This window comes from Ambystoma mexicanum, chromosome 6q (genome assembly GCF_040938575.1).
Source record: "Ambystoma mexicanum isolate Mex_15411 chromosome 6q, UKY_AmexF1_1, whole genome shotgun sequence".
Lineage (NCBI taxonomy): Eukaryota > Metazoa > Chordata > Amphibia > Caudata > Ambystomatidae > Ambystoma > Ambystoma mexicanum.
In genome coordinates, this window is record NC_090937.1 from 1,423,464,896 (window position 1) to 1,423,492,640 (window position 27,745).

Consider the following 27,745-nt stretch of genomic DNA (forward strand, 5'->3'; position numbering starts at 1 on the left):
CATGGGTGATGTAAATGTCATCTACATATTGCCAACAGTTAGAATTGTCTGCAAGCAAACTCTGCATTCTACTGGAGAATGGGCAAATTCTTATACCCCTGCGTTATTCTAGTGAATACGAAATGCGTTCCCTCAAAAGTGAATGCAGTGTATTTTTGGCTTTCTACACTTAAGGGCTGTGTGAAATACCTATTGCCTAGATCAAGGGTTGTTTTATATTTGCATCTGTGTAAAATGGCTAGAAGTGCAGAACTGGGTTGGTGTTGGACTGCCTCTGTCTTACAATGTGAATTCAGAATTCTAAAGTCCACAATATAACAATAAGTACCATCAGGTTTTAAATGGGCAGCACTGGACTGTTATGTGGGCTTGCTTTATAATTACCCCTTATTCCATTAGTTGGCACAGTATGGTTTGCATGTGGGCAATTGCTTGTGGCTTGACTGGATATTGCCTCTGTGGTGGGGGTGGTTTCAGCACTGGAATCACATGTGCTGAACATTTCAGATCATGCCCTACAGGGTTTTTAAACAGCTGCACTGCTGCCAGCACTGCCCAGTCTTGTATATTATTTGTGTACTAGATCCCCACTCACTTCTTTTAAAAAGGCAGGCATCACTACCTCTTTCTTCACCTCTTGGTACTTGTCTCACATACAATGGTGGCCAATCTTGAAATGCTAAAGTCCTTTATATTGGATATGTAACTGGGGCCAAAACAGTGCTTCAATCTCTTTGGGATGTTCACCTTCCAGCTGAATGGTTACAAAATGCACTTCATTATTTGCTAATGTCTGCCTAGTGGGTAATGTTAATTGTGGACTTCTGTGTGCTTTTGCATGCTCTAACAGTGTGTTGCGGCTGCATTCAAATGTGGAAATATCAGACACAAAGTCTAGCAGGACCACCATCCAGTCGGTGTGTTGCTTAGTCTTGGGAATTATTCGATGAGTGCGTGGACTCTGCATTCTGTAAAACTTGTAGGGCTGCAGTGTGTTTTTTCTCAACTTTCATGTCCTTCCCCTCAGTTTTAGAACAGTCTGGTGTCTTTGCCTGTGAGGAATGAGATGAACTCTCACCAGTGCCATACTTTTATGGACTTCTCATGTGTTTTCTGTCTCTGGAATCATAGTCTGTTGGTCTAAATTGGGACTGCCCCCTAGGTTTACCCCAAGATAGTCTACCCCTGTGAGTGCCTTGCCACTTGTGGGGCATCACTATCTCCTGTAGTTTTCCCATTCTTTGGTTCATGCTCTTGGCACTTTTCTTCCTCTATTAGTGAAAGCCATTGTCTGTGTGTTCTACCACCCTTTTTACCTTGAAACGATCCCCTTACTATTCAGGGCCTCCCTTCCTGGTGTGTCTCCTTATCTGGCTTGCTATCCTTGTTAGCCTTCTTCTGTGTCTCTGCAGGTTTCCTGTCTAGGTGATTTCTGCCTAGTGATTGATAAATAGATGTCACAATGTCCCCAAATTGCTCTCTTTTTTCTTGCTCATTTAACTGGTACAATTTTCTATGAACTTCTAACCTTGATGGCTCTCCTTTCAATAAGGGTAGCATTATGCTCTCAACCATTTGATAATTATTGGATGCTATGGTTAAGCCTAAGTTCATGGTGGCAGCAGCGCCCTGTCTTCCCATAATGTCTGCCAATATTGATGCTAAAGATGTGATAGACGGAGTGCCAATCAGCTGTATATAAAGCCAGCTACATATTAAGATCCAGCTATCAGAGCTTGCTAAAGGTGGTGTGCAGCCAGAGGGAAGTAACATGGCTAGTGCCCTATGCATATGCTGTGGTGTAACCTGTGGAAAGGCGGCTTGCAGCTGTTCTAGCTTTTCTGAATACCACTTGGTTATGTCCTCATTTCTGGAAGGGCATGACCCTAATATAATTCTCAATGCCTGTAGCAGTACTCCTCCTGCATCTATCTGTCCTTGTGGCTGCTGGGCAGGTGCTATGCCATGCTGCGCAGCATATTGCAATGCAAGGTTACGTAGTGTCAAAATGTGCAGCCAGTAGTTAATAGGCTGTTTGTAAAAAGGGGCCTCTGCGGGTTTTAATAAAACCGTGCTAACAGTTGTAGTGACAGGTTGGGTGTGGGTAATGGTCCTTGACTAGCATTTGTTTGTGGATAAATTAGATTACCCCCAAACCAGTTGACATGATTTGTATGTGTTAAATCCAATTCAGGAAACTGGTATGAGCGATATTGGATGGTGTTTAAGTCTCCCCTCATCAGGAGAGATGCATACACATTATTTACCTTTTCAAGTAAGTGAAGAGCAAGTCAGCGTGCAGCCCTCCCAGTTTGCCAATCGCCACTGTAAAGTTTATATTAGCTCCCTGACAGTGTGATAACCTAAACCGCTGTTCTGCAATGGATGGGAATATATATTGATTTAATGAGGGCCATCTTCTGTACCCACCTTACCACTTTTGATTAAAAAGCTTTTTAGAAAAAATATTTTTGCCCAGTCCATTTATCGTGAGTGGGGCATGAGGTTATTATTAGCAATGCTACGGTCACCTCTAAGACGTCCCATCTATCTGGGGTGCCACTTGTCTTGATTGCCTATGATTAGGTGGGACCACAAGCCTCTTATCTCCACCTCATTTGAGACTGTGCCAAAAGAGCCCTGGTTATCAGTCATTCATGTCAAAACTCATCCTTGGCTGTGTCTGAGCACTAAAAGACAGGCATGCCTAGGTTTGTGTGCTTATCAACATGATTAAACATATACAGTCAGGAATTGTAAAGTTCTTAGACTCAAAGAGATACCACTCTGACGCATTACTCTGAATCATACACTTGAAACAGGAGTTATCATGTTAATGCATTTAATATGACCCCCTATCTTCTGAGGGTTCTTATCCTCAGTAAACAAGCTAAAGCAAAAGCTGATATAACATAACATCACACCTATGAATAAGACTGTCATGTGGGCAAAGAGCATGTTTGAATGTGTAAGTACTAGAGCAAGTGGTGGTTTTAGTTTAACAGCATGGGTAACCTTTATCTATGATTAAGCTACGCTAAACTATACCATACCGCACCATACTATACTATACTATACTGTACACCATCAGTCTCCATGTACCCAGCAAGCCCCCACCTGTCACTCACGTTTAGAGTGTGGTGTGCTTCAAAAGAAACAGCTCTTTCTTGGGTTGATGAGTTCTGCTTAGCTGAGACTGGCTGTCTCACTCGTATGCTGCTTCTGCTGCTCTGCATGCCTCCATATCCCCTCCGGCTTCAATGGACTGGCAAGTCTGCTGGGCTTCCTGCTTTCCCTCCTTTTCCCATCCTTGTGCTATGCTATATATCTATCAAGTAACATGGTTGCCCTGCACGTGTGGGTTCGTCATATCCACTATTTGAAAAAGTGAGTGACCAGGAGTATGTTAAGGATACCAATCGGGCGTCACACACCGGACCAGGACACTTGGTCTTATCCTGTGATGTGGCGCTCAATAGGAATGCTTTTTCTTTAATTTCAATGAATTCGAATTGAGCCGATACCCGACCAGTCTCACACCCCCTTTTACAAATACCCTGGGTCACAATGGACCATGAACCAGGCCGGTTGGTGAAAATACAATATTTATTTATTTTAAGTTCACAAAAATCACACACATTTTTATATTGGGCAGCAATCACCAATAGGGTGATAATGACAATGGAAATTGAAGCAATGCTCTTGGTTAACCTTCTAGTAAAACATATCCAACGCACAATTGAATAGGAGCACTTTTTGAATTAGGATAGATAGCACTCAAGTTACGGTTTTTCCCTGCAATGTTCCCTAAACCCAAATTCTGAGTGGATGGAAAGAAGCAGCAGGTACTCAGGGATAAGAGGCAGCAAACAGAATCAAAATCAAAATCCAACCTTTTTAAACCTTTTGTAATGGCATAAAATGACACTCGGAAATTGACAAATAAATAATTAATGTGTGATTAAATCTTTGAGGCAAATAGGATTTCTCACAAAGGCATTAATGCATAAACACTCACAATATCAAGGCAAGGGATCAGCAAAAGGCATACAATTCTAAACCAAGTGGAAAGTTAGAACATGCTGCAGCTGAATTCACATGTTAGAAAATTGTATTTGTTTTCAATTCCCGTTTAAAATGACACAAACAAATTTTATGAAAAACGGGTGAAATACTTGTTATGATATGATATGATATGATATGATATGATATGGCATTTATAACGCGCCTATACACAAGTGTATACACACTGGATTCTCAATGCGGTGTTTGGGCTGAGAGACAGATGGATATCACAGGGATAGTATAGAGGTGAAAGTAGGGCTATAGGTGAGTAATTCAGAGCAATTTGGAAGGCTAGAATGAGGTTAATTTTTAGGGAAATAGAGCAGTGAAAAAGAGAAAGTCGTTTTTTAAAATGACAGGCCAATGTTACACTGCAGTTGTAACCCTTCACGCAGTGTACCCCTTTTCTTTAGGGAAAAATAATTTATTTAATCAAAATATCGCTAATGACTTATGAGCTATGCAAGACAGAAATGAAGAGAAAGGTGGTGCTAACGCTTGGAGATCAAGGACAAGATGCACAGAGAATTCTGACAGTTGGACAAGTTATCAGGATATAGACAGGGTTGCTTAGAGAGTGGGACAAAGACAAAAATCAAGATGGGGTAGACTATGTGTGATGGGATGTGGATACTCACAGTCAGCTCTTAGATTTAGGATTAGGCACAGTCAACCGGGTTCTGGACTCCAGGACTTGGTCACCGGACGGCGGACTCTCCTGGCAAAATACAGCTAGCCAAAGGTCTGGTCCCTGGATAATCAGGACAGCTGGATGGCAGGACGCAGCGGGCATGCAGTTAGTGGGCAAAAATCTGGTCTGGTTTCAGGAGGCTTCCCAAAAGAACACCACAACTTTCCCTTTGGGTATTGGGATTTTCAGGTTTGGGTTCTCTGGATGGAGGCCTAGCTGGGATGGTCAGCAATGCTTTGGCCTTTCAATGTAATCTGGCAAGTTGAATGTGGAATATCAGGAACGCAGGTGCAGGAATTCAGGAAAGAGTGTATCTCGAGTCCTGTCAGCCACCCTTTTTATAAAACATGGTGACATCACAGAATTATTGGTGGGTAGAACTGAGCTAGGCCTACCTTGAAGACTCGGATAGGTCAGCCTAAGTTAATCGCCTCCTCGAGGAGGAGTCTCAGTTTATGAGGTTGTATTTTATGAGGTGAAAAACCTTCCCACAGTTACTTTAGCTAAAATCCAGTTTTGCCATAAATGACACATTTGTACAGTGGTAGCATTTTAACAAATTACCTAAGCAGGTTACATATTTTATGCAGCCCATGCCAGCCCAACTCTGCAGTCTGTCCGACATTGTTTCGCCCTTCTAATAATTTCTTGTCATTTTTAGTGTGAAATAGTCAGCCTAAAATTCTATAAATGTATACATGTGTGTCGATTATCATTAGGCATTTCAACATTGAAATTTGCAGTGGCATCAGGTATACTTTCCGTGGAATACCCAATTCTCTGCCATTTCTGTTCCCAAGGTGGCAGTGAAGGCTACAACATCTTACATTACACCCCACAAAATTACATTAAAACTGTGAACTTTTTAAATTTTTGCGAATTTCTACTGCACAAATAACCGTCTTCAAAGTTTCTTAATAAAATAGTCTTTTGAAACAAATGGGCTGGCATTTGTCCTACACGGGACCATTTTTTTTATCTCTTCAGCTACCACCAACTGTCACTTCAGCCATGTGTGGGATGGGGGTTCCCAGTTTGATTGAAGGTTTTATGGCCCCCCCCCACTTCACAGGTTAGTGTCCCAGAACTTAAATTGTCCCAGCCTGGAGCACAGACGAATATCTGACGAGCGTGTGAACTTTCTCTGTCTTTGTCAATTCAAAGTTTTCAAGCTAGCAATTATCACTTTCGTGTCCCAGAAGTTTATGGTGGCTCCATTTGGGGGAGCTTAGCCAGCAAGGAAACACCTGTTCTGGAGCTTGCAAAATTCAGCCAATGCAGTTTAATTCCTTTTATTTTATTTTATTTTTATTGTGTCCTGGATCAAAACAAACCTGTTGGATAAAACATACCCTATTTATTCCACAGCAACAAACCCCTTTACATTGCTAGGCACAGGCAAGTTTTTGTTCAACATGGTACTTTTTAAAACAGGATTTTTTTTCTTCTGGTTTGCACAAGCCCATTTTGACACATGGTAAATGTTGCTGGGATTTCTCTTCCATCTACTTCCCAATATTGTTCTGTAGCTGTAGCCAGCTTATTTTATGCAACAATCTGTACAAGACAAAGGTCTCCTGAAATTGACATGTGCACAGAAAGCTAGAATTTCTTTTCAAGTGGTGATTTTTGACATTTTGTAGGAATATATTAAGCATTTTTCCATGCAGCTGAAGTAAAGCTTTTGTTGATTTTCTCAGATTTGGCTGGCAGAGTCTGACATTCAGGGATCATGATTACTTCTGCTGAAGCACAATGTGGATATGGATGGGCATGGCAAGGCCTTATTAATAAAAGTAGTTTTATGAAAACAGATGAAAATAGCCTCAGAGCAGCATCCTTTTCAATGTGAAATATTCCCTTTTTCAATGGTAACTGTGGGTTTGCAAGCAGCAGAACAGCGCTGCTTTGATTCGCTTGTTTTGGGTGCACCCCAGAACACACTGGCACCCTTCTCTGTGTGCTCCCGCTTCCAATTCGCCCATTTTGTGTTTGGCAAGATGGTGCAGCCATCCTTTAGTTGTGGCAAGGCGCAATTTTGACGCCATGGTGCCCCAAGGAGCCAGCACAGCCATTTTGCTGTTGACTGCCAAAGCGCAGCTTGGTTCTGGAGAAGAATTCTGTTGAGTGGGTTAATGTAGCCCACAAGTATCACTTTGTTCATTGGAGGTAGAACTCCTATGTACAACTACATTAGATGGGTTTTTGCACTTCAAAGGGAGATCTCTGCACCCGTTTAGTAAATGTCTTTATGTAGTCTATGGTATTTGTGAAGTTCTGCAACATTACGCACCATATGCTTCTGTAGGCTATATTAGCCGGTTGTCTGTTATCAAGGGACATCTATCTCACTTGTTTACCCAGTGTTTTCCTTGGTACCTTATGGCCCTTGACTTTGCGAATGTGCAAGATGCTTCTATTCATGTCTGTCAATTTCCTGTTCTTGAATCCATATCAGATATAACACTTTACCCATCTGAGATGAAAAGGCTGGTCTCAGATAACACCTAATGGTGTGAAGTGAAATAGCATTTGTGGTCAGCCGATCTGCCCGAACAGGAAAGCACCATTTCCTTGACGTCGGCTGATCTTGCAGAGCCTAAGAACACTTGTTCAGCTAGTGTCGCACACTTTGTGTGCATCATTAAATTACTATGTTAAAGTGTGGTGCATGTTTGAAAAACACCTTTCATGGCTACAGATTGTATAAGATATAAAAAGCTGTCTTAAATTAGTTTGAGTTCATGTCAATGAGTCTGGCTAATTACCTACGCAGAGTAGCATCTGCAGTTTCTACACTATCCCAATCATTGCCCCTAACACTGGCAGCCCTTTATAAAGCGCAGACTTAAATTCTACTTATTTGTTGTTCCACAATTTTTACACATTCCATGTTACTACTACCCACTTAGCTGTTACATACTTCTAAAGGCAAATGCTTCATCTTTCCCACAGTGCTATGTCCTAAGACAAAAACGTTCTATGGCGATAAAAGATGAAGATAAATAGTACCATTTAATTCAGATCTAACACCCCAACGGGATATTGCAGCGCTGTAGTTGCCAGTTTTCATCTTAAGTTCTCATTCCTGAGGATCTTAATCTTTGTTCACTATCCTTGACTATAATATCTAGGACTTATTTTTAGTGACACTCAATTATGAGATACATTTTTGTAACACATGTTCATCTTTGAGAGACTGTAACTAAAATGAAACAGTAACATGCATCAAAAAGCCAAGCTCTGCAGACAGTACAACAGGGAAGAGGATCACAGGGGCCAAGCTCTCCCTCTGTGGAGGACATCCTCCTCAGCTCATGCCAACACTGAAATCCTGGATAATTTCTGATATATGTGGATTTAGAGAAGCATACTCTCATTTTAGTTAGTCCTGGGATGTTCCCTTAGGAAGTAGTTCAACCTACTGAGATGCCAACCTTTTAATCATCTCTCCCTCGATCACAATTGTGTACCATACACTTACATTGTTTGAACTCTCTCCAGGTAAAATTATTTTAGGAGGAGTTTCTTATGTTCATTGGGAAACAATCCTTCATTGTTGTCCTTTGCAAGGATTATTTTCTTGCATGAAATCTCACTAATCATTGCTTATTCATCCACTGTGTTTTAGGTTGAACCCTTCTTCATGTGTCTCCTGTTACACCTAGCAAATTTTGTGTGCTGTTACTTGATCTCAATCAATCATTCACAAAGTTTATTTTGTATCGGTATATCCATAAAACCATCACAAATATCACATTTTATGATTCACAAAATTCATGTAAGATGAAGCTTAAAATACACCAAAATCACAGTCTAAAAACACACACTGTAAAAAGATTGTGTCTGCATAAAGTAGCAGCTCCCTCAGTTATATCAAATACCATCTCCCTCAGTTATATCCAATTAGACAAAACCCACCCGCCTTGCTTTAAAGTAGAGTGTCTCTACCATGCTTTCTTTAAGTAACAGGCAAGGGAAAAAATTGCCCTAATTTTCGTTGAAATTAACAGGAACAACATTGGCAATTTCGCATGACCTATGCCACTTTCTCGCAGGATAGACAGTAAGAATTCTGCCAACAAATCCTTAAACAAGGGGCATAACAGAATAAAATGGGTCAAGCACTAAACACCACCACACATACATTTGTTATCAATGCCCCGGCACTATCTTTGTTCCAGGTCTGTATGACCACCCCAACAGGTAATAAATCCAATCTTGCCTTCTTAAGGAGGGCTCTGCGCAGAGGCACAGTCACCAGATGCTTATAAACTGCACATCAGTTGGAAGGGGCTAGCTGGATCTCTTAAGAGCATTCAACGCCACTGATTACGATATGCCGCTTGGCTAGTTGCTATTACCTGTACTGTTTCTCTGCTGTCTTGACCTTCAGGACAGCATTGGTAAGGAATTCCATGGCTTTCTTGAAGATAGAGCCAATTTTAGATCACCTCTTTCCCCATGACAAACAAGGCGACCCACAAAAAGACAACTTGTCTGACTCAGTAGGAAATGTAGAATCTGTCTTAAAATGGGTCACCTAATTACTTAATTAAAACAGTCAGGGAAATGCTATTCAAGAAACGATTATCCTCTCCACCATTATAAACAAGATCTGTAGGTAACACAAATGTTTTTTTTGGAGAAGAAACAAATGAGTGTGGTTTTCCATAGAATTGATTAGGGCTAAAGCCTGCTAGTACTGACCCTAAACAGAAACACACCCTATCGCCATCAGGGGGTGCTCTCCCTAAGTCCATGGTGCTGTGCCGCCTATCTAAAAGGAAAGAGAGGAAAAAATGTAACTCCACTAAACAAAGAAATCATTTTATGCTGCTAATAACACCAGCCAGCCTGTAATCAGAGACCAAAGGTTCCCTTCTTCACGAAAATCTGAACATTCCAGAGGGGAATTTATGTCATTTCAATTCCTTTCATTAAGCCACAAGGCAGTGTGTTCAAAATGTGCACCAATCATCGAAGAAGCAGAAGCTGAAGGCTACATCAGCGCAAAAGAAGCTGCTTTCCTTACACCCAGCCATCCACATATATCGGCATTCTACGTGCTACCGAAAATTCTGAAAGGCGTTATCTTGCCGCTGGAACGACCTATTGTGTCGGGTATAAATTCAGTCTTGGAACCTCTTTCACAATTCGTTGATTTTTTTTTATTCGAGACGAGACCCCTAAAATGGAGTCATTTGTGAAGGATTCCACTGACATGCTGAAAGACCTCAATACCCTCAAATTCGATCCAGAGACTCAATGCCTAGCCACCATGGATATTGAGGCTCTCTACACCATGTTCGCACAAGAGGAGACCTTGATTGCTGTACAGAGTCTAATCAACTCCACCATTGACTTGGGCAACATGCACCCAGCATTTATACTACAATTGGTATAAATAGCCCTCACCAAAAATGTCTTTCTATATGAAGAAACATTCTACCAGCAAATTTCAGGGACCGCCACGGGTGCCACATTCGCCCCTAGTTCAGCGAACTTGTATGTGCACCTGTAACCAATCCTTTTAAGCAGCACCTCTGTATCTGGCGCCAATGCATTGATGACATCATCCTGATTTTTGAAGGGACAGACAAGAGCTAGATTCCTTCAAGGTTTGGGTGAATGGGTGTAATCTGCACTCTAACTTCTGACTAGAGGCCAGTAAACAGGAAATCAATTTCTTGGTCCTCCAAATCATGGCTATGGAAGGTTACCTCATATCCAAGGTCTACAAAAATTCCATAGATTGCAACTCATTACTGACATATAACAGCATACCATCCACAAGCATTTTGGGGTAACCTACCCTTTAGCCAATTCCTGAGTTACAGGCGCACTAGTACAGGCAATTATGTAGCCCACGCAGGGTCCTTTAAAAAACAACTCCTCCAAAGGGGTTATTCAAATAAAATCATAAACGATATATACAAAAGAGCAAAGATCATACCAAGGGATAACACTTAGCAACAGAGAGCGAAACCGCCACCCAGGGGCAATATATTGGCAGTGTTCAGTTACTCTGCACTCTGCAACCAATTGAAAAGGAAGAATAAAACACTCTGGACGATTTTGAACACATGCAATACTCCCCTTGAACCGCCCTGCTTCACCATTACATGGAGGCAGCATCTCTGCAACATATTAGTCCATCTCAGGCAAGAGAGACTGGTGATGAAATGAATGGACAACAGACATTATGGTCAACAGAATCACTGGCAGGACCTGCTCCATGCAGTCGGTGCTCTGTATGCCCACAGATACGGCGGAGCACCAATATTGACATCGGTTGGAAAGCTTCCTGGTTGCAGAAGCATTTTACCAATTGTAACAGTGCAGGGGTCATTTACCACATCACATGCCCATGATATGATATGTAGTAATGATGGTGCAAGCAATAAAAAAAGAGACGTATTGAGCACAAGTTTTTTAGAGATGGCCCACGGTGCAGATGACTTTAAATGGACCATCTTGGAGAAATTATACCCACCACACCGCAGTGGTGATTTTGGAGCCATCCTACTAAAAAAAAAAGAGCACCAAGGGATATTCCATTCCGATACCTGTCAGAAGGGTGTGAAGGAAGAAAGCAAATGGCACGACCTGGCTGTAATGTGACTACATATAAATATGTACATCTGAATTGGTGAACCATAATATGATTGCAGCACACAATCCCCAGGCTTGCCTGCAAGCCCAGGATGAGACGGCACACCCGCCCGACCAAAAATAGGTGTTTGTTACTGATGCATCTTCAAGACATGTCTGTGGCGGCCAGTCCTCTACATTTATTTAACCAGGGCCACCTCTCATAAGCAATATCAAAACCAGGGCCAGGACTCACCACAGCGCCAAGATGGCTTCCAGTGGATGCTGTGGAAACACAACTAACATTGGACTAAGCCCTTCGAACCCTGAGGGACTAGAGACCCGACCCCTTTTGCATTTTACACACAAATAAGGTTGAAATTACGCTTTGGAGTACCTGATTATGGAGAGGTGGAAATTCCTCCCATGCAGTACCACGACCACCAGTAGCGCACTGATGTGATCCGCATTCATTTACTTTTGAAAAGGTGAACAGCACACTTGAGCACCTTCCAACATGGTCCTTCTGAGCACAACACTGAGGCCCCTATTTCGAAAACCCATAGTCTTTGCTTGATTAATCACACACTGTCACAAGAGCAGTGCTTTACACGCTGAGAGATGTAGGCTAAACTTATAAAGGGAAAAGTAAAGTTTAAAGTCTCAGCATGCGAAGTGCATTTAATTACAAATGTGGGTCTGTGGAAATATGACCCCCATGACATGGTGCCACTTGGAAACTCCCAAGACGGAGGAAATGTAACTCATAGGTTCCCTCAGTGAAAATCCCTCAGTAGGCAATGCAATGCAACATGACATTAATATGAAAACACTTGTTGAAATCAATGTTGGTACCGCAATGGATACAATAACGCTTCCTTCTTTTTCAAGTATATGAAACTAACCATTTGTTTTATTATTTTAAAAAGGTACTTACCCGTGCGTCAAGGTTGTACGCAGTCTTTTTCAAATCCTGCAGAGCCCTCTGCATAAATTCAAACGCATGGCAGTCAACGCAGGGGCGACCTGAAATGAGAAAATGGGACAATGTAATCTCAAACCACACCCAGACGCCGAGCATGTCTCTTACTGGTTCTGTGCACAAGCAGGCCGAAGATGCTGGCATGGGTACATCAGGAGACGTGTCCACATGATTACAGCATGCAGCATAGAGCGCCCAGAGGATTCTAAAGGCAGCATGCCACTTCACTGCTCTGTGGCTCCCTGAAGAGCGCTTCAGCAAACTACTTGGGAGAGGTAGGACTCCATGGGAGTGGGGAGACGGAAGCACCGGCAATGTTGCCAACGTTGCTAGTGCTTCCGTGACGGCTCTACCTACCAGGGCAGATGCGCCTGGCAGAGTCAGTCCTGTCGGGCGCAGCGGCCCCGACAGGCAGACTCATAATGTCGCGGTCCAGAAACAATGGTGCCGGTAAGATTACCAGCACCCTTGTTTCTGGACCGCCCCACTTGTAATGAGGCCCATTATTCCTCAAACCTGCTTTCCACAACTACGAGGAAAGGATGGAAACCTCGTCTGTGATGGTGCTGGATTCGTGAAGAATTCACTGATGCTCTGGTGACATGGGCAACTGATGAGGCATGACACTTGATTGTGCTTGGAGTCTTGATTTAATGAGCAAATAATTGACAAGATTTTCGGAGCACCTGTAGTGATATGATATGATTGGGCATTTATAACACAAGTGTTTCTAGGTGCAACAAGACAAGGAGGGAGAAACAAGGGAGGACAAAATAATGATCTTACTAGGCCTTGCGTCATTCAGATTGTGCAAGTGCGGGGAAGAGGGAAAATGGGGAAGTGCCAGGGGAGAGGGGAAGGGGGAAGTGCAGTTAACTCACAAGTGCAGCCAGCGGGTGGCTCATAAGTGCAGAGAGAAGGGACTGTATGGTTGCAGATACAGACTCTTAAGTCCGGGGGAGGCCGGAGGCAGTACGAGGGCACTGGACATTCAGGAGCCTGGGCCCAAGTTGAGAGGGTGACCAGTGCGCAGAGCAGTTAGGTGCATCAGCAGGGGAGAGAAAGAGAGAAAGCGGAAGCGAAAATGAAGGTCTTGAGTTACTTCAGGAACTGGAGGTGGTTCTGCTCAGGTTTGAGAGGCAGGGAGGCTGTTCCAGAGGGAGAGCCCAGCCGAGGAGATAGATCTGCCCCCAACTCTCTGCTTGGAGAAGCGTCTGACCCTCAAGAGAGCAGGAGGTGTATGAGAGGAGAGCTCGAGAAGGAAGATGTTTTGGAAGGGAAAGTTGGAAGTAGAGAGGTCCCAGGCCCCAGAAAACCTTTTGGACAATGCAGAGGGTCTTGAAGTTGATCCTTGCAGCCACGGAGAGCCAGTGAAGAGATTTCAGAGCTGGGGATATACGATTCCTGGGTTTAAGGCCCATGCTAATCACATGGGGAAAGCCAACACGTGTTTCGACCATGGGTCTTTATCAAGGCTGTGCGGTAATATATTGTGGTTATGGTCCTGGATTAAGGAAGCTGGATAGCCACTGTCTGGCCAGGTTGGGTTCTGGATACAAGATGAGCAGTCACGTCGATCTTTTGATAAAGACCCATGGTCGAAACACGTGTTGGCTTTCCCCATGTGAATAGCACTACAGGTGCTCCAAAAACCTTGCCAATTCTTTGCTCATGAAATCAAGACTCCATGCACAATCAAGTTTCACGACTCATCATGTACTCTTGCCACCAGAGCTTCAGTGAATTCTTCACGAATCCAGCGCCAACACAGACGGGGTTTCCATCCTTTCCTCAGACCTCTACACACAGGATTTCGGGAGCTTGTCTTGCAGAAACCCTGGAACTGGCAGCAGGAGAAACTATTGATTTTGGAACTCGATCAACGCAGGGATCCGTTTTTCCGTAAAGCGCTCACCCTCAATTTCTATACTTTCCACAGCTCCCTTTGAACTTAACCACGCAGAGTGCTCAGTAAGGGATTACAAGAGGGGGGCAGGCTCGCTACTGAACACACAGTGTTCACGGGGTTGACCCCTGTGAAGAAGACACCCCTACAAAACCTGCGGAGAAGCTGTGCCACCCCTTTGACTGCAGAGAATAGAAGCGGCCCGAAATAGGAAAGGTAAGGGCGTGGTGATCAAACTGCCAGTGGGGGAGAGAAAATGTATGCAGAGGTTGGAGATTGCCGGCGGCCAGAGAGGAGGGGGCATGTGTAATGTGTATGTGTAAACAGTGGGCTAGCGCATTCTGCACCTATATCATAGCTCTCAACTCACACGCTTTTGGCAGGTGTCACTCGCCTTGTAAACAGCTGACTCACCCGCCAAGCCAACTTCACGCCCATTTGTTTCAATGGGCCTCTCACCCGCCAAAAATAAAATCGGGTGTTTTCACCCGCCTTTGCGACATAAATGGTTGAGAGCTATGCCTATATACTAATATGCTATGTTGCCACTGAAATGTCGATGGTCGTTACAGTGGCAATGCCTTAGTCATCATTCCAACTATAGACCAATGTCAGGTGGGATTAGTTTACTGATGTTACACTCCCAAAAGACAGCGGATAATAACGTGCTTGGACTGGCTACGCCCACCTGACATAAGTCTGGATGAGCTTTATGCAAGCAATGTAGTGTTATTTAAAAACACCATTTTGTGATTTATCCACAGAATGACTGCCAAACCCATTTACCACTACCGCAACTCAGTCCAGTAGAGTTACTGCTGGTTTTCGAGTGGTGGTAAGACAGTGTTAATTCCAATTCTAGGGGTCAATGGGACTCCAAGAGGACTTTTATTTACGACATAATTCCGCTACAGTATATCTGCTGTTTTTGTGAGGTAAAGTGGAGGGTTTACCTCCAGGTATATGCTGGGGGTAACTCCTCCACTTCACCTCCAAACTCTGAGTCTGGTGGTGCAGAAATGTGGCAGTAATTCCACTATTCCATTGTACCTCCATTTTTGCCCAAACCCCCGAATTTGTAATGATGCCATTTTTTTTTCATCACATGTGCTTCTGGCACTTTTACACAGATTCAAAAGAGTTTCATTTGAAATATGTGACTATGAAACTGAATGTTTGATTTGGTATGCATTATGTTTTGCAGTCTTGGCAAGTGCTGCAGAGAAAGGAAGTCCATCCATTGGTGCACTATTTGCAAAGGCTACTTGCTCGTCCATTGGTATTGTCGTAATGCTTGTGTTTAAAACTAGTCTGCTTACTGAGCGGTATTGCGTCAAGGTCAGACACAGTGGGTTACATGAAGGATGAGGAATGTTGCCGTATTAAACCATGGCCCTAAAAGAGGTAGCAGAACGAAGAGGTGATGCACTTTAACAGCCCAGTGATCCTTCCCTGCCAGTTAATTTTTATTATTGTGGTTATCCTAATTTTAACAAAATCACATTGAGCGTTTTAATGAGCAACAGAGGATCAACGCAGAGTACATTGCACTGAACGAAATTGCAGTACAGGTGGTAGGTACCCCCCACTGTGTGTCCTATTCAGTAGTCCGTTTAGATATTGTATTCTATATTCACGCATGAACTTCAACTATACCGTCCAGAACTGGCTTCCGTCATTGCTGCACAACTACTAATACCTCGTCTAGATGGGCAGTATCAGATATCTACACTGACCAGTGGGATGTGGAGTCCCCCTCAAACACCTGCTGCCACCCATCATCGTTAATCTCTACATGCATCCACCTTGAAAACTCCTTGCAGATCGAGACATCACGATACATCAATATATGGAAGACGCCCAGCTACATTCAAGAATGGATATCAACTGCGCACATGCAACCCAACCCAACAAGGACAGCATTAGTCCTTCTCAGCAACAAAATGAAACCAACACGGATCCAGACCGGGATTGACGGATCACATGAAACTCAACGTGTTCACTGCACTGACCACGCTGAATAACTAGAATTCTGCATCCAGTGAAACATCATTATTATTATTATTATTATTATTACTAAGCATTTCTTTCAAGACTTACATCAACATATAAACCAACTAGTATAATGTCACTGTACTTCAGGAAATCAAGCCCTAACTTTCTGAATCACTCTCCAGGACTAGCATCCACGTACAAGTCATCAACTATACGGTGGCAACACCCCCCAGCCACCCAGCCAGCGTCCCCATAATGCACATATCATCATAGAACGGCATCCTGCACACAGCAGCCCATCTCCTCACAGGTCTGAGGAAGTACCACCATATGACCCTGCACCAAAGGAAACTACATTGCCTGCCCCTCCAAGCCTGCTTCTGTTGTATTGTTATTTACAATTGGGATTTCTGTTAAGGTCAAGAGAAGACATAACCTTCTAAAGCGCCTGATTTAGACTACATGAGGCTTAAAAGGTGGACAGGCCCTTTCAGCAAGTGTAGGTTAGTAAGGTAGGGTGATACATGTGTGCTCTTTTGACAGAGCTGAAAGTGGGCCATAACGTATTAGATCTAATAGCTCACTTTTTTTAATAGTACCACTGCTATTATTATGTATGTTATTATGCATAGTTTTAACAGTGAATATACATCACCCTCTTTCACCATAAACCAAGGTGTCAACGATGGGTGTGTGATAGCGCAGTTATTGTTGAACTTATATGTAACCGGTTTGTCCAAGGTATTAACTAGTTCGAGCAGGGATGTACCTCGCATACAGGCAGCCTGGTTTAGCTGACCGGCGTCTAACGTAGCAAGTCACGCAAAGTCAATCCAAGAGCAAGTTAGGGGCAGTGGCATATTAACAATGTGTATCACAACCGCAAAGAATAATCTGTTGGCTCAGACACCGGTTCGAATTTCTGACGGCCGGATCTAGTGCCGCACAACCCTTAAACTTTGTAATCCAAATAACCTTATCTCAGTTCGTATACTTCATCAGCATATTGAAGAAACAATGAAAATGCCTTTTAATAAATGCCCGATATGCTGCACCACATGTTGAGGCTATTGTACTGAATCAGGAAGATGTGGTTTCTGTTACTGAAACTTGGTTTAATGCTTTTTCTCAACATAACTTTGATTTTTTACTTTCAGAAGGATATAGTATTTTTCATGAAAACAGAGTGCAGAACATAGGTGGGGGTGTGCCCATTAAAATAAAGTACTGTTTTAAATCTTCTCAAATCTCCTTAAAGACCACCTCTGCCTTTGAAAGTATTGGACTGAAATGATTCACGAATACCTCATGAAATATATGTTCATGAATGTATGGACTTGATACTGTCTGCCTTCCTAGCCTCACATCACACTTTTGTTATGGGAGATTTGAATCTACCGTGTGCACATTTATCTAACTCTTAAGTAAACATGTTAGCTCAATTTTTTGAGACAGTGATTTTCCGACAATTTTTCAAGACTCCTATACACAATAAATGTAATACCTTAGACTGGATAATCAGTCCACAAACTGTGACGATGTTGACACTCAAGTGGTAGATTGGTCCAATCATACGGTATTATCCTGGGAGCTTACATTCGAACGGATAGTGATTCATAAACAAGTTAAAAGATGAACATGTTTAAAACATATTTTTTTTTTATGAACTTGTCCAGGCCGTCTCCTAAATACTTAGAACTAGATGCGACACATTTCTCTGTAACTGAAGCAGTTACTAGCTCTCACAAAGTCACATGATCAGTCATGGATAAGATTGCTCCACATCTTGCCAAATAAATTCACAATCAGCCATCTGCCCCGTGGCTCACAGAGGAACTGAATGAGCAGATACACAAATGGAGGAGTCTCAAATGCAAATGGCGAGTGAGCCCATATGCAGAAAATACAATTGTATTGCAGTTAAAACGTAGAGTATTCCCAGAACATTATGAAAGCATCAGCTACTGAAACGCCCTCAAACAAGCCAAAAGAAACCTTTTCACCTGTGAAAGTAATGTAAAATCCCAGAGCACTTAATCCTTTACAAGGCCACTAAACTAAGTTGTCACGGCTTTGCAGATTTCTTTTCTGAGAAAATCTCCAAAATTCAGAGTGAAATGCCATTTGTACTATCAAATAATGGTGCTTCTCGTCATGTTGTTCTACAGTTTATTCAAATGTGTTTGCCTTTTATTGTGTTGTGTTTCAAACTTGTTTGTTCACCTTCAATCTGAAGGTAAGAAGGGCTCCTGCCCCACTAGGGGCATTGTGACATGTTAGAATGTTCTCACTGTATAAATATCAAGCCTCTGTGTGAAAGTAAGTCAGTTGCAGCTGAGCAGTGGAGAACCAACTAATATGCCGCGAGCAGGGGGGGCATGACCACTTCAGGTAATGCCCTAAGGCCCATAGGTAAAGCCCCCGGGGCATTCCTGAAGTGGTAATGCCCCTCTCCTGCGAGGGGCCTGTTGCTATTAGTACCCCTGCCCACAATACCGGGGTACTAAGAACATTTTTTTTCTGTTCCGAAATGCTCCGGCGTTTTGGAACAGAAAAAAAGAAAATGTCAAACAAAATTGCCACAGAGGAAAGGAGAGAAGGGACTGCGTATAGTCCCTTCTTCCTTTCATTGAAAAGCCTGTCGCTTGCCTGGTGCGGACCTGCTGGGGATAGAAGTGTTCCCAGCGCGTCTGCTCCGAAAATGGACAGAAAAGAAGGTAAGTGGGGTTGGGAGGGTGGGTAGGGAATTCTGTGAATTGGGGAGGAGGGGACAACACTTAACTCGTTCTTCGATAGGGGAGTTTGGCGGCCTCTGCTGTGTGGCGGCTCAGAGCAGGGAATTACTGCTGGTAACTCTCCTGTTCCAAGCCTCCTCATTGGCTGAGTGGCTGCTACACCCCCTGCCGGTGACAGAAGGGGAAGAAATGCTGACAACAGCGCAGAACAGCACTGCAGGTGAGAGGTTCTCAGGCGAGTAACGCCCGCACTGCAGCCAATGGCGTGTGTGTTTGGAAAACACGTGATCCTCTCACTGGGTACAAATTATATATAGAAGCATATCCTGTGCCTCCTACCTCTTTGAGACCTTACACTTCTCCCTGCAAAACAACAGATATTTAGGATTCTTTTTCCTTGTCGGATATTGACTATTTGTTCCATAATATCAAAATTAACACCTACCGAAGATCCATGTCTGGATTCAAAGGTAAAATAAATATTTTCATTCTTTGCCCCATTTTTTGACTCATCTTTCACTAGAACAGGGCTTTTACCTAGATTTTTTTAAAACAAGTCTTGTGCATCCCTTGTTAAAGAAAGCAAATTTGGACATGAATTCCTTGTTCAACTATCGTCCTCTTACTTCTCTTCCTTTTTTGGGAAAGTTCCTGGAAAGAGTAGCAGTCTTATAATTGAACAAATGGATGAAAAGGCAAAACCTATTAGCAGTTTCTCAATCAGGCTTTCGCCAAGGCTGCAGTATGGAAACTGCTACATTGCAGATTGTGGATGATGTGCTGAAAAGTTTAGATGAAGGGGTACTTGTGCGCTGGTGCTTTTGGATCTATCGGCAGCGTTTCACACAGTTGATCATGAGGTGCTTCTGGCTACGGTATCTCAGAGAATGGGCATACTGAGATGGATCCGATCAAATATGACAAATCATTACCAAGTCATTTTAACAGAGGATGATTGTTTAGACTCTTGCCCAGTGCCATTAGGAGAACCGCAGATCTCAATTTCATCCCCTGTCCGTTTTAATTTTTATATGGAGCCATTCAGTGATTTTGTGTCAAAAAATAATGTGTGTATGCATCAATATGTTGATGATGCACAGTTGTAGAATAGCATTTATACTATTGAGGATTTAAGACGTGTGGGTGGGTGACTTTCTGCTTGAAATCGAGAAATGTATTGACTTCCCACTTTTTAAAGTTAAATAATGCAAAAACTCAGTTTATTTTATTTACTCGTGAAGAAGCTAATTAATCTTTTGTTAAACGGTCCCACGATGCAATTATTTTAGCAACCCCTCCACAATTTGCTACTTCAGTGAAATAACTAGGCTTTATTTTAGATGCACATTTATAACTAATTTCACAAATGCTTACGAATGTATAATGTGCCTTAGGCCCAAAGTTAAAGGGCGGAACAACAGGCAAACAAACACAAGGTCACAATAAATGCAAAATAAATGGAAGTAGGATAAAAGGTCATTAAAAACATAGCAACAATTTAAAAACAGCAAGCACATAACAAGGTTAAAAACAAAGGCATTTTCATTTAAGAGCGGTGAAACCATTTATTTCTGATTCACATTTTCATTCACTGGTACAATCACTGGTTCTTTCAAACACTGATTTTTTGTTAATTGGTCTTGCCATAGTCTCACTGGCCCCGTTAAAACTCCTTTAAAAAAAATATATATTGATTTAATTTTTAAACATAATACCCCCATTCACATTACAAGAAGGGGTGGTGATAGCCTGCGGTTCGCCTTAATAACCATTGTCTTCTGTACATATCAGTTCCAAACCGCCTCCACCTTCCCTCCCCTCCCCTCCTGGTGGACTTTGACAAAATCAAAACAAAATCCCAATACCCCAATATTCACAACTGAGTCCCCATTAAAACCCTCACCCCCTCCTTCTATCACAATCAACATTTAACAAACCTCAGCTTCATGCTGCTATTGTAACATTAGCGTATCCCCATTTTCCTCTACATCTCTCCCCTTCCCCTTCCTACATATTTCTCCTTAAATGTAAACCACGCGTTATCTAAGGCCTTTGAGAGTTTTTGTAACAGGGCAGTTAAGTACTCCATTTCATAGATGTGTTGTGCCTTGCCCCTCCATTCTCTGTAAGTCAGTAGATGGGCCCCTCTTCCAATGAATGATTAGGCAAGCTCTTGCCACCATCAACAGATTCCTCACCACATGTGATACCACTATTAACCTATCCTTGCCCCTTTCCCCTTTCCATTCCAAAGAATGTTAGCAATGGTGTCAGGGTTCTCTCCAACCCTTTTACCTCCCTTATCCAACCCAACACCGCCTTCCAGTATGTTAGAGCTTGCAGCCAGCTCCACTACACATGCCAGAACGCCCCTATATTCCCACAGACCCTCCAACACTTTGGGTTCACTCCTCCATACATCAGTGCCAATTTCTGTGGGGCATATTGCCACTTGTGAAGCAGTCTGTAACTATGCATTTTGAACTGCATGGACAGTGAGGACTTCCATGAGTTTTGGCAAATTCACCCCCAATCTTCATCCGTGAAATCCATATCCATGTCCCTTTCTCATCTTTCTTTGACCTTTATCCTTCCAGTGCTGCCAGTCGCAAATAGTTCTTTATATATGTTGGATTTGAACCCTTCATATCCATCTATGTATTCAGCACCTTTTCAAATCCCTTTATACGCCTCTCCAGCTTCCATTTTTGGCCCGTCAGCAACGCTGTTAATTGTAGGAACATAAACAGGGATAGCACGTCTATCTCCAAGGCCGCCTGTAGTCGTTCAATGCCAATGAATTTCCCATCGTCCCACAACTGCAGGCTCTTCTCATACCATTGTTGTAATCTAAGCGGATCAAATATCAAGTCCCTTAGAGGTATTGTATTTCTATTTATTAGGCTTATATAGCGGTTTATGCCAAAGCGTTGCACATCAACAAAAACAGGATACATTTAATATAACAATAACAGTAACAAAGAAGCAAATCACACAATTTTGAATCAGTCAACAAAACAGTATGTAGAGCAATTTGACAGATGGAAGGGGGAGCGAAGTGGAGGAGAGCTAGGAGGGAGAGGGGGGAGGGTAGCAGGAGGAGGAGGCAAGGAGGGGTGAGGGTGAGGATGGTGAGGTGGTGCCCATATGCAGCTTAAGGTAGAGGGCCACATAGTTAGCCCTCTCATATCCCCACACTCTTTATAGGTAGGCTAGAATATCTTCTGCAAAGAGGGATAGTTTATATTCCACATTCCCCACCATGAATACTAGTATGTTCTTGTCGCCTCTAATCGCAATTGCCAATGGTTCAATTGACAAAGCAAACAACAATGGGAACTTATCAGATGACAGTCCATTTACTGAGACCACTGCTGTTGGCCTGTGCTACAAAGAGTCAATTCCCGTCATCCAACACAGACCAAAACTAATTTGCCTCAGCCTGGCAAACATACATTTACGACCACCCTATCAAAAACCTTTTCTGCATCTAGGGAGAGAAGAAGTTGGCATTCCTCCCCGCCCCCCTTCACTGTGGGCCGCCATTGGTCTAGGGGTTTTCCTCATATTGTCTACCCCTTGTCTGTTAAGAATAAATCCTACTTGATCAGTATGAATCAATTAAGGTAGGAAGCAGCCTAATCTGTTTGCAGGCACTTTTGTGAAAAATGTCACATTGCAGTTCAGTAGGCATATAGGTCTATATGATTCACTCTTCTCGCTGTCTCGTCCTTCTTTATGAAGCACTATCACTCTGGCCACCATGAACATCTCCAGGGCCCCCTCCATCTAGTATAGAGTTCAATAGTTTCAACTGGAAGGGTGCCAAAACCTCCCCATACCACTTATGGAAGGCGGCCGTGAAACCGTCTCTCCCAGATGTCTCCTTTCTGGACAGCAAGCCATTTTGCCCTAGAAAGGACTGTTTCTAATCTTCGGTCACCCCTTCATCTGCGTGTACCACATCCGTATAGGAGCCAACCTCTGTAATAAGGAAGACTTGGAGGAGCCCATGCGGACACCATCTAATACTTACCAGACACTAAGAGTTCCAAAAGGGAAACAAGAGTTCAGGATAGCAAAGAAGGAACTAGGAAAGCAGAACACTGTAGTACGGAATTGGTGCAAGGTAACAGGGGCAAGGAGCTGGTACAAGGTAACTGAGCAGGCTACTGGAACAAGACAACTAAGCAGGAAACTGGTTCAAGGTAACTGAGAAGGGAACTAGAACAAGGCAACTGAGCAGGATACTAGAACAAGGCAACTGAGCAGGATACTAGAACAAGGTAACTGAGCAGGATACTAGAACAAGGTAACTGAGCAGGATACTAGAACAAGGCATAAAGAATTGGAGTAAGGCAGCAGAGGAGGAGTAACTGGCAAACCACAAGGCAGAATAGTCAGCAAGACAGAGAGATTCCAAATGTTACATCTACACAGGGTTCAGAAAGCGATGCAAGAACAAGGAAGCTGGAGGTTGAGGCAGCTTGTAAGCAGTAAGCAGTGCTAGTAGGCTGTAAAGCCATGATCGAGCTACATGATTGACTGCACACAATCAGTTGCAGGGCTGGTAAATGGGAATCTATGGCATGGACTTTGGGAGACGATCCAGTGCTGACAAACACCAGGAGTATTGGTATTGAAAAAAAGCACAATAATTGCTGTGGCATTTTGAATACTGCAGTCCATTGAAAGGAATCTGTGTGCTTCCAGTCACAGTGAAGCCAGTGTGCATGCAACACAGATTCCAGAAGAGTTTCCGGATTGGGCTGCCGGGTTTTCTCAGTATCTTCTAGGTGCATTACAGGAATGGAAGTTATGTTTTCGGAAACACAGATTTATGGAAGGAAATGTTAAATAATGATTCAGGGTCTTCTCTGGTGATGGTAGACAACACCCCACAGGTCTGCAGACAGCGCCACCCATAGGCAGAGCTACAGAGATGTGACAGTCACTTGTTCTATGCAGACTTGTACCTATGGAAGAAGATGACGTATAGGTCTCAGGTCTAAGCAAACAGGGGGCTCAAGTGGAGGGAACTGATGTAGTACCAAAGTGTAGATTGGGTTATTATTAAATTCCAATTAAACCTTCTGCTAATTGTTCATGTGCCAGAACTATTGTTTTTTAATTTTATTTTAATATTTAATTTTATTCAGACCCAAGTTACTACAAAGATATCATGGACACATATGTAAATCAAGATACAGTAGAACATGTTCCAAATGATAATCGCTGAAATATGTAAACAATATTCTCAGAATTGTTTACAATACAAGTACAATATAGACTCTTAGCACAAGAACAACGTATAATAAATACAGTTAATAAGCATAGCATGCTATCATGTTGAGCTTACATATGAATCGATATTAACACCTTATAAAAATCAAATAAATCAAATAAAAAAATAAATTCTATGATCTTATTAAAGATCTGATCAAATCTAAACTGATAAAATATATAGGACATAAGGGAAGAAAATAATAAAAAACGACAAAAAGTGGGAAGAAACACAAAGATGGGGTAAAAGATACATAGGTTAAAGTATAAAGTATATATCGTTTAGTGTATACATATAGATTCAATGAAGGATGGCTTAATCGTTGCTGAGCTAATAGCTAGGCTTCCTAATAACACATTGGAAATGTGGGATGGATACTTTGAAAATATGCTGAAGAAATTACCATATCTAGTACCAAAACCTTTCCATTATCGAGCACTCATATACCATAAATTTAACTGACAAGACCAACACAAGTCATCATTTGAGAGTTTGGAATTAAATAATTTCAAAGGAGTTAAAAAGGCTTTATGAGTAAAATAATAAGGAGTTTGCATTATGTTTGCTGAGATTCAAACCTTCCTAATATTGGACCAAATCATGGACAATATCTCAAACTGTACCCCACAATCCCCCTCCAAGTGTAATTCTGACAACCACTTGCAATATGAAGGTCTTCTTCTTTCAGAATTTTGTAGAAGTTAGATACCTTGAAAAAATAGGGGAATCCATGTATCAAAATCTAGCTGGGTTCATATCCAATTTATTGATATCATTCACATTCATAGAAAATATGCACACATTCATCAAATTGCGATAATGATTAGTTGTGAAGCCAGGAACAAAGAATTTAATTTTAAACTCCTGTGAGGTAAGAATGTTAGTTCCTCTTATAATGTTATATAGCAATCTCCCCTACTTCTCCTTCCCACACAGAACCCTCGCAACCATCTCCCTAGTATTATCAAGAATCGACTACGCCAGCAGCCTCTACCTTTGGAACACCAGTACGGCTCACTAAAAAAACTCCAGCGCATCCAAAACACTGCAGCAATGATACTCCTGAAACTAAACAGAAGAGACTACATCACACCAGCCCTGAGAAGCTAACACTAGCTCCCAGTAAAAAAACACATTAATTTAAAAGCCTTCTGCATCATCCACAAATCACAACATGGACAAGGAGCCGAATTCCTCCAGGCCAAGATCAACCGCTACCAACCAGGAAGAAACCTAAGATCAAGCTACTACCTCCAAATCGAAAGGAAAAAATATGAAAAAAGGACACTTCGGAGGAACTGCTTTCCCACATATAAAATTATCAATCTATGGAACGCAATCCCAAAGGAGATAAGAACAACAGAAGACCAGCTCATCTTCAGAAATGACTGAAAACCTTGGTAGTCAACGCACAATGATTAGCATAAAACGGACGCTGCCAGCAATATCAACTGGGACCTAAGAATAACCGATGATAGTACGGATACCGGAACCAACAATAAAACAAACACACTGTGCCAACCACTAACCTTCCCTGCTCCACGCTGCTCACCAGCATACCTCACACACACCTCACACAATCTAACGGATCAGTCGCACCTCACACAAACACACATTGCACACATTGACCATAAAAACGAACTGCCACAAGCAAACATCCCAACCAGTGGACGTTGCCCTACCGGATTCAATAACCCCATTGCGCATGCTCCAAACACACCTAGAGGGTTGACTTGCACAGACGCCAGTTCCTTCAGGTTCTATAAGCAACAATAGAAAAGTACAACCTCTATCCTACTCCCTCTTCCTTCATGAACCTATCCAATGCTTTTTCTTACAGAACCACTTGAGTGCCTGGAGACCATGTCAATTGTAACGGTGTATGGTATAAGTCAACTTAAATTAATTATAATTGTTCTTTTACAATGTGCTTAATACTGGATACCAGTTTTTAAGCACGAGACCGGCATTCAAACCTATATTGCTATGCGTTGTCTTGATTCCAAGCAAAACGCATAGCCCCTGAGCTATCCTTCCGGCCCATAACATAAATATATATATATATATATATATATATATATATATATATATATATATATATATATATATATATATATATATAGATATATATACACCAAACACCCAACAGATGTCATTTACTGAGACATCCTTAAAACAGATAGCACAATGGGCAAAGATTGTCAAGTTAATAGGGGAAAACCTCAATCAGTTCAGATTCAATACCTAGGCTGGATGCCAGGCCTGCCTAAATCAATTAAGAACAGGATGTCGGATTAGACATATGCCTGCAACAATACTTTCGGTGCTATGTATGGAGAAAACTGAACCATGGGGCTAAGGGATACACCTCATTCTCAAATCCCCATAAATCTTTCCAACAATAGATTATCTACAGAATGGACAGGAACACAGAATGATAGCCTCATCAATAGCAATAGTAGAATGGTCGGACAGTGATGTGGTAACTCTTTATATGGAACAAAAGGCATTTTTATTAAAATTGCCATTAGCACCTTGCGGGTTTGCCTCAGGGTGCTGATGGCAATAATAACGTGTTTGGTGGGCTTCACTGGCCCGGTTACGGCACTGGGGCTCGGTGTTAAGGCCCTAGCTCGCTCTGGCATATAACATGGGCCCTAGGCCATTACTGTCATGTGAAGCCCAACAATCACGTTATTATTGCCATATTGTAAATCGTATTAGAGGTTTGGTATATTTACAAATTATTATATAAGTGTTGTTCATAAGTAAAAAGAAGGTAAGTAGCACATTTCTGTTACATAGGGCAGAATATCTCATGTCGCTGTTATTTACTGGGAACCTAAGCTGTGAAATCTGGTTAACCTAACCTGTATGTTTATGGCAGAGGTCAGCTCTCATGAGACATGAATGCACAGATCCTTTATCCATCACTGTGACCAAGCCATTTAAGAAGTTAATGGATACAGCAGTGTGTACCCAGGACAAAGAATTGCATGCATAACGCAAGAAAAATAACCTTTAACTTATTTCAAATCCAGAATTTTCATGGACATGTATTTTAAGAGGATAGGAGGGGCCATAGTTGCAGGGTCTGGTAGAACAATAAAGTACACTTCTAATAGCAGAGGCCTCCAGAAGACTGTAACCTCTGACCAGAGCAATAAGACCTCATGTAAAAATGTGTACGTTTAATTGAAAAGAGCCTATTATGGGGGCCTTTTGTTCATAACAGAAGATTTTTTTTCTGGGCAGCATTAGAAACAATGGGCCTCATTACGAGTTTGGTAGTAGCCGTGCCGGTAAAACACGTGAAAATACTGGTACTCGGCAATGGGCAATTACCAGGGTATTCCGACCCCGCCGGACCTGGTAATTACCCATTGCCGGGGTGCCGGTAATTGTCAGTCCCCATTCCCATAGGGCTCAAATGGGAATGCGGAGCACGGTAGCACCGGCACTGTTAATAACAGTGCCGGTGCTACCGTCAAGT

The 27,745-nt window shown here is 42.4% G+C and overlaps 1 protein-coding gene across 1 annotated transcript in view; it reads right to left on the bottom strand.

Annotated features, from left to right (window-relative positions):
* Positions 1 to 27,745, bottom strand: part of NICOL1 (NELL2 interacting cell ontogeny regulator 1) — a 123,482-nt gene that overhangs the window by 69,976 nt on the left and 25,761 nt on the right. The window contains exon 3 of the mRNA XM_069632128.1: positions 12,288 to 12,376. Within this exon, the coding sequence (XP_069488229.1) occupies positions 12,288 to 12,376 (89 nt within the window). The remainder of the gene's footprint in view (positions 1 to 12,287; positions 12,377 to 27,745) is intronic.